Source organism: Eutrema salsugineum, unplaced genomic scaffold, assembly GCF_000478725.1.
Source record: "Eutrema salsugineum unplaced genomic scaffold, Eutsalg1_0 scaffold_20, whole genome shotgun sequence".
Classification (NCBI taxonomy): domain Eukaryota; kingdom Viridiplantae; phylum Streptophyta; class Magnoliopsida; order Brassicales; family Brassicaceae; genus Eutrema; species Eutrema salsugineum.
The window spans coordinates 1,817,813-1,825,447 of record NW_006256828.1 but is presented as its reverse complement, the minus strand read 5'-3'; the positions used below and the strand labels follow the sequence as shown (position 1 = coordinate 1,825,447).

The 7,635-nt window shown below is 40.2% G+C and overlaps 2 protein-coding genes across 5 annotated transcripts; both read right to left on the bottom strand.

The window, feature by feature from the left end:
- Positions 1-213: 213 nt before the first annotated feature.
- On the bottom strand, positions 214-4,428 carry LOC18016054 (disease resistance protein RPS6). Of its 4 annotated transcripts, none has more exons than XM_024155185.1 (6): positions 4,394-4,428; positions 3,687-4,097; positions 2,471-3,587; positions 2,069-2,377; positions 1,587-1,994; positions 214-1,485 (listed from the first exon to the last, which is right to left on the bottom strand). In XM_024155185.1, exons 3-6 carry the CDS (start codon positions 3,569-3,571, stop codon positions 316-318), a joined length of 2,988 nt encoding a protein of 995 aa, XP_024010953.1. In that variant the 5' UTR covers positions 3,572-3,587; positions 3,687-4,097; positions 4,394-4,428; the 3' UTR covers positions 214-315. The 4 variants fall into 4 exon arrangements, with proteins under 4 accessions (XP_024010953.1, XP_024010952.1, XP_006398339.2 ...); XM_024155184.1 differs by lacking the exon at positions 4,394-4,428 and having other exon boundaries at positions 214-751; positions 858-1,485; positions 3,687-4,171; XM_006398276.2 differs by lacking the exon at positions 4,394-4,428 and having other exon boundaries at positions 3,687-4,171.
- Positions 4,429-4,940: 512 nt separating this feature from the next.
- LOC18016053 (pentatricopeptide repeat-containing protein At5g46460, mitochondrial) lies at positions 4,941-7,623 on the bottom strand. The gene is made up of 2 exons (XM_006398275.2): positions 5,303-7,623; positions 4,941-5,055 (listed from the first exon to the last, which is right to left on the bottom strand). The coding sequence occupies exon 1, from the start codon at positions 7,538-7,540 to the stop codon at positions 5,423-5,425; it is 2,118 nt and encodes a 705-aa protein (XP_006398338.2). The 5' UTR covers positions 7,541-7,623; the 3' UTR covers positions 4,941-5,055; positions 5,303-5,422.
- Positions 7,624-7,635: the final 12 nt, after the last annotated feature.

The following is a 7,635-nucleotide window of genomic DNA, read 5'->3' as shown; positions in this document are numbered from 1 at the left end:
ACCTTGCATCCGCCACACCTGCTAACTTAGCAAACCTCATACCCTCTGCAGATGAAGTTGATCACAGTACACATGTCAGTATATTACCTAACATGAGCAGTTGTCAAGCCAACAAATTTTATAAGCACTTAGGCGGCACAAACCAAGTCAAAATATATAAACTGAAGGGTAGCGTAATATGGATCAGCAAATGAATCAACTCTTTGCTCAAAATATTCAATAGGTGGGTGATCTATTGAATACGTTCTTATAGATATATGCTCTATATTAAAAGAATAATGTGGAACTAAAAATTTAATGAGATTTTTTGGTTACCTAGAAACGTCTCTCCAACATAAGCAAAGGTTTCTTGAGTGGTCGAGTATTTGGATCACCAAGTTGGTTCTTGGGTGATAAACAGTCCTCAACTAGTCGTATACCCCATCCTTCTAGTTTGAACTTAGGCTTCGTAAAAATACTCTGACGACGCAAAGACTGAAGACCGTCGGGTATGAACGTAGAGTCCATTTGATTACTTATATGAAGTTGTATGTCGACGTGATCGTAGTTCCGTTGAGCACTGTCTTTGTTTAGAGGGAAACGACAGTCATATATAAACAGATGACTATCCTTCTTATCCTTATCTGCCTGGAAGAGATGCGACCGCGCAAAGGAATCAAAGCTGTTCCCAAATCCGCTTTTGAACCGACAGTTGACATGGATATATACAAAACCACCACCACAGTCGACGAAAGAAACCACCGCGCAAGACCTAAAGCGGAAGAATGGTTGTGAGAGAGAACTGTGAAGTAGAGGGATTGTTAAAGAGGAGGAGGTTCCAGTTGTACGGTGAGTGAAATATGACGGCACTTCTTCACCTGATAATGTCACGGACTTGAAGATAAATGAACGTTGGCGAAGGAGAGCTTCTGGATCCAAGTTGAAGCATGAGAAAATGATATCGGATTCTGGGAAAAGATGGTCTGAACGAGAAGAAGAAGAAGCCTCATGAGGGAGTGGTAACTTGGAATGAATATTGTCTGTCGCCATTGCTGTCTCACTTGGACTATCAATCCAGCTAGCTTCAGTCAACGCCACACAGTCTGAAAAGTCAACTTCCACAAGCTCTTTCAGTTTATAAATATTAAGGGATACACGTAATAAATTGTTGCACTTCTCCAAAGATAGGGATCTGAGCATAGAGAATTTCTTGATACACCAAGGAACCTCTTCTATCCCTGTTCGGCCTAGATGGAGCTGTTCGATGTTGTTTGAGATATCAGGAAAAGTCCTCAACTGTGAGCATCCCTCGAAACTAAGGTAAGAAAGATATTGAAAGTCGATGCCAGTGACAAGAGTTTCTAGATTTTTGCATTCTGTAATATTCAAGTGAGTAAGTTTTTTGAATGTCTGGATAGAGGAAGGAAGCTCCACCAAACTTGGGATATCCGACAGAAACAATCTCGTTATTGTTACAGACAGTGTGGTCATGATCGGAGTAAGCGGCTGAACCAAAGAGGAAAAAAAAAACAATGGAGAGATGTTAAAATACTTCAATACTCATAACGGACTAATGGCTGTTGAAATAGGTCAGGTTAAGTACATACCTGCTCTCTTTCCCACAATTTCCCACACTCCATTTCACACATGGAAAGAAGATCAAGTTTCTTAAGACCAAAGATAAAGCGGAATTCATTAATCGCTGTTCTGTCTAGATTGAGCTCTGATAAGTTGGTTGAGATATCAGGAACAATCTTCAACCGTGAGCATCCTCGGAGGTTAAGCCTAACAAGAGATTGGAGGTTTATTCCAGTGGGGACAAACTCCAATTTTTCACAGGATGACATGTCCAACCACTCCAGTTTATTGAGATACTGAATAGAGGAAGTAAGCTCCACCAAACTCGAGCAAAAACTAAGATCAAGTCTCTCGAGATTATTAGCCATAGAAAGATCTGGTACTTCTTCCAGATTTCGAGATCTCCGCAAATCCATTACCCTGAGCCCTGCAAGTGACTGAAGTACAAGTAAACTACACATCACTTGAAAGGATTTTCATCTTAATACTTATAAATTTACTAGAAACTTACATGAACTCCGTCCCACAACTTCTCGAGCTTGCTATCCGACATTTGGAGCTTAACGAGGTTTTCAGGACGAAAGTTAGAAGGCATATATCTCAATGGATATCCGTCCAATCTCAATAACCTAAGTGTAGGGGGGAAATAGTCTAAGCCTTCTGGTATGTACCATTTCATCTTTTTCTTCTCTTCCCATACCTTACCGTTATATATTTTTAGAAAGAAGAGATTACGCATCCCTTTGAAAGCATTCTTATGTATAAGCAACTCTTCAATCTCATCCATATCCAATGATATACCTAAAACCTTCTTCGTGCCCTGAGATTATAATACAAATATAATTTCAAAAATGATATGGTTTTAATCTTATAGAGTGATATATATGATTGAAATACAAAAAAAAAAACTTACAGTGTCTTCTTCAAGTAAATCGCAGATATCCTTCGAATCCACAACAAATTCTCGTTCTCCTGGCTCATTAGATTGTGCACGGACAATCTCTTTACCCATATCTTGTAGCAAACTGTGCATCTCAACAATATTCTCTCTTACATGTACAAGAGACTTATCAACAAGGGCTTTCAACCCAGTGGTAACATCCAAGTCGCTACCTGCTAGTAGCAGCTTGATGTCATTAACTTTCTCACCATTGAAAAGACATGAAATGTGACGAAATATTGCTTTTTCTTTCTTGTTGTTTAACCCATCGTAGCTGAGTCTTAATGTTCGATCGATTTTTCCGTTCAACGTATCACGAAGGCTAGGCAGCAGATTAATCCAGTCCTCTTTGTCCCAACCCCGTAAATATGATCCCAAAACCTTAAGACCCAAAGGAAGATTACCGGCACGTAATGCAATTTCAGAAGCAAGCTCCATCAAACCATCAGGTGGAGAGTTTTGCTTGAAAGCAAATCTACAAAACATCTCAAGAGCAAGGTCATTATATGGGAGGCAGACCTCGTATATATAATCAATCCCATGAGCCTTTAAGAAATGCTTGTCCTTGGTAATCACAATGATTCTACTCCCACATCCAAACCAATGAGATTGACCAACCAAGGTATCTAGCACCAGTTGATCATCCAAATCATCAATAAAAATAAGAACTTTCTGGTGCTTTAGCCTCTCTTCTATAACACCTAGATGATTTATCCTGACGTCTTTCTTGTCTAAAATTTCAGACAAGAAACTTTCTAACAAATGCAACTTCATGTTATAGTCGTCAGGGTTGGCACTATTATAAATATCCATACTCCTGGAGACAAAAGCTTTGTCTATGAAAACACTACCTTGGAACCGATGAGAGAGTCGACTATACAAAACTCTTGCAATGCTAGTCTTGCCAATTCCTGAGGTGCCCCATATCCCAACCATCCTCACTTCTTCAAATTCTAGTTGTAATAGGACACTCATCTTTGCAATATGGTCTTCCATCCCAACAAAGTCCTCAAAATCCTTGGATGGAGTTAAATTCAGTTTGACCAAGACATCATTGGCAATTGCTTCAATCATTTTTGCTTCGTTGTGCCTAGCAAGACGAATTAAAGACCATTTCACAAAAACATGAGACGAAAATTATCAGTACTGTTATAAGAACAGATAATGATGGATATATAAGAAGTTGTACCAGTTCTGAGAATGATAGCCAAGAACATTTGCTACTTCGATCAAAGATTCCCGCCAAAGTTTTGTTTCATCCTCTGTTTTCGTCTGACAAGTCTTTGTAAAAGCCTCTCCGAATTTTCCGGTTTGTTTCCTGACATGAGATGGATCTAACCCGTAGAAAACCGGTATGACCAGTTGACCTGATTCTTTCTTGCATCTCACGATCTCAAGCAACTCGTCCAAGCACCAGCTGGAAGATGGGTATTTTTCCGAGAACACAACCACCGCGATCCTTGAAGTCCTGATCGCTTGTTTAAGCTCGGGATCGAGCGACTGGCTTCTCTCGATCTCGTTGTCTTTGAAAGATATGATCAGTTTCCGATCAAGTTCCTTTAGAAAGTGGCTGAGGAAAGTTACTCGGACGTCTTCCCCACTGAAGCTCGGGAAAACATCATATGCCCAATTGCGAGAAGAGGAGGAAGCAGAAGCCATTAGACAGAGAAAAAACAAAATCTTTCTTGAAAAGTCACGATGGTAATATCATTGATGGAACTTGTTGGATATATGTTTAATGCCAAGAAAGTCAACGACGTCCGTTTGCTTATGGAAAATATAAAAACAAGCTTGGGATCGAGTCTAGAGACCAAGTCTACGGAGACTTTTATTGGTGCCAACGAAAAATAACCTAATACTTAAGCAATCTACTTAACTTGAGTAATTCATGATTACCTGGAACAGAAGAGGAGGCGACATTGAGACCTCAATGGACAGGGAGCTAGCTTCAGTCAGTGACACTTCCAATCTGAAATGTCAATTGTTTTCTGAATCAGAACTATGCAAGGCCTAATCATCCACATGAAAGATGAATTCGCAGCACCAAACCTGTCTTAAATTTGGTCATCATCTCTTGTCTCACGGAAATGGCTCTGTAAACCTGCTGCTTTGACTCCATCTGCATTCGTGGCAGAATCTATTCATACCTTCCTGATTATAAGCTCCGATGCGCTGTTGTATAGATAACTAACATAGAATGGTTTATGAAACTTTTGAATTACCTAACAAACGTCTGATGAATTCCATTAACTCTAAAGAGGGTGTGGTCTCTACTGTCTGAGCCCAAAGGGTTTGAAACTTGAGCTCTGAACTTGATCGTTTGGTCTCAAATCTCACTTTTCCAGGTTCTTGTAGTGTTCAAACTCTGCACCCACATAGGTTCTAGAAACATGAAACCCTAGTAATCCAGGTATAATTGTTCTTACATTATACATACATGAACCACACTTTTTGACTAATTATCATCCGCTTCTTCTTCTTCTTCATCTGATCGTGAGCGTGATCCTCATTCTGGTTCTGAGACTCTCCCTCTTCTATTTTGGGTTCAATGTTCTCCACTGTACCGACCATAACACAGAAAAATGATGGTTCATAGGACGAACTTGTGATGAACACTGTACTAGTGTACTGAACCACAGAAAATGTGGATAAATTAATAATGATAACTTCCTATTACTAAAAATCTGATAAAATTGTCACAGACTCACAAGACACATGTCATTACATTTTCTAAATCAATTGTGAGTTCTGTCACCATTGATTTGAAAGTAAAATAAGACGGTTTATGTATTTTTTTTTAGATACCTGAAAACCTTCCAGATTAGGCTGCAGTTCAGATCAGTAGTTTCTTTAGTTGTCCTTCACGTTATCTGCATAGAGAATCCAGTGACCGATTGTGCATCGAATTTTTTTTTCTTTGAAATTCTACCAATGATCCCCACATGAACACGCTCCACCTTTAAAATGATGAAATCGAGACGAATCCCTTAAAACAATCTCACGTCCCACAACTCCTGAGATCAGCTTAATCACTGCATGACAATCTTCACAAACCCGTAGATTCTTCATCACTGTGACTGTACTTCCTTCAACTGTATTAACCAACCCAAATGCAATAGCAAGCCTCTCACTGTGATACCACAACATCTCTTCTTTTTGTTCGTCTTCAACGTCATGTAAAGCAGATCGGTAATCAGGAACGTAGCCAAGTTCCTTCAACTTGTCTCTCAGAAACTCCAACTTCTCATATACTCTCAAGCTATCTGGTCGATCACCCGAGAAAAACTCGTGCTTTTTCCCTCTAAGGACAACCCAACTGCTTCCAGGTTTCTTCATTATCCCCTTTTGCTTCATCTTAACTCTCAATTTCGATACATTCGACCATCTCCCAGCAGAAGCATATATATTCGACAACAAGACATAAGCAGCGCTTGATTTCGAGTCCAGCTTAAAGATGGCAGCAGCAGCTTTCTCGGCTCTGTCTACATCAGAATGCATCCTACAAGCACTGAGCAAAGCCAACCAAACCATTTCATTAGGTTTCACATGCATGCTCTCGATAAGGTCCTCTGCTTCTTTCAATTCCCCGCATCTTCCCAAAATGTCTATCATACAAGTGTAGTGTTGAATCTTTCTATCAATATGATTTGGTCCAGTTGACATGTAATCAAAGAGCTTTCTTCCTTTCTGTAGAAACCCACAATGGCTACAAGCAGAGAGCAAGCCAGTCAAAGTGATCTCATTGGGCTCTTTGTTTAACCGAATCATTTGGCCGAATATTATAAACGCCCATTTTCCACGTCCGTGCTGTGCGCAGCCAACAATAATGGAATTCCACGAGACAGTGCTCTTCTTCAAGATTTCTGTGAACACCAAAACAGCATCTTTGACGTTTCCACAGTCACTGTACATCACAACCAGAGAATTACCCACAAAGGCATCAGTTCCTAAAATAAGCTTCACTGCAACTCCATGCATTTCCTTACCCCAATCTAATGTTCCCAAAGCAGAGCAAGAGTTTAGTCCACTAGCAAATGTTGATTGATTTGGTAAGATACTGTTTCTCAACATCTCAGAGAAAACACTTAAAGCAACTTCGTGCTTTTTGTTCAGGCTATACCCTGACAATAGAGCAGTCCACACCGCAACTTGTTCATGAACCTTCTCATCAAACACCTTCCGAGAATCTTCTGTTCTTTTGCAGTTTGCATAAAACGTTATGAGCGAAGCAGATACATATTCGTCATATAAATACCCCGACTTGATGGTGAAGCCATGAACTTGTGTACCCATCTGAAACGCTGGAGCATTTGCACATGCTGTGATCACACAAGCGAATGTTCTTGAAGTCGATTTTATGCAACAACTCAACATGTTCTTGAACAAAAGGAGAGCTTCTCCACTCCTCTCATTCTGGTCTAACCCACAGATCATTGTCGTCCACGAAATCACGTTCTTACGAGGCATCTGCCTAAACAACTTCAATGCATCGTCTACTTTACCAAACTGTAAATACCCATGAACCATCGCGTTCCACGCTGCAGTATCTTTCACAGGCATTTGATAAAACAAACTCTCAGCTTGATCAATCTTACCCGACCTAAGACAACCATTCACCATCGCTGTCCATGAAACAACGCTTCTTTCAGGCATTTCATCGAACAGCTTCGCTGCAGTATCCACATCTCCACATTCAACACAACCACTGATCATCGAGTTCCACGAGACAACATCTCTCACAGGCATTTGGTCGAACAGATTCAACGCATCAACCAATCTGTTATTCCTCGTGTAGCCTGAGAGCATCTTGGTGTAGAGACTCACATGAGGAGATGGAACCTGATTGAAAATCTCTCGAGCTTCTTCAAGTCTTCGGTTCCTTAAGTGATTACATATCTTAACTTCTTGGTTCTGGAGCTCCATCGCAACTGAAAAGCTCCTGCTGCGTTTTCCATGGAAGCACGAGGCAGAGAAAGCTCGAAACATGAATCTTCCAAAATTGGCTCGCCTCACCATTTCTACAATGGCCACATTCGCAAACATGAAACAGTTTTGAACTTTCTGAAAAATTCGCTTCGATTAACTTTGTTGGAACAGAATTAAATTCGGTTATTTTTTTGACAAATTTGATTGTAAAA

Excerpts from the sequence above, each read along its gene's own strand:
- LOC18016054 (XM_006398276.2), bottom strand. The coding sequence starts at position 4,156 with ATGGCTTCTGCTTCCTCCTCTTCTCGCAATTGGGCATATGATGTTTTC. Across the intron at positions 3,588-3,686 it reads GGCTATCATTCTCAGAACTG|GCACAACGAAGCAAAAATGA; the intron begins GTACAACTTCTT and ends TCGTCTTGCTAG. Across the intron at positions 2,378-2,470 it reads ATTTACTTGAAGAAGACACT|GGCACGAAGAAGGTTTTAGG; the intron begins GTAAGTTTTTTT and ends TTATAATCTCAG.
- LOC18016053 (XM_006398275.2), bottom strand. The coding sequence starts at position 7,540 with ATGTTTGCGAATGTGGCCATTGTAGAAATGGTGAGGCGAGCCAATTTT.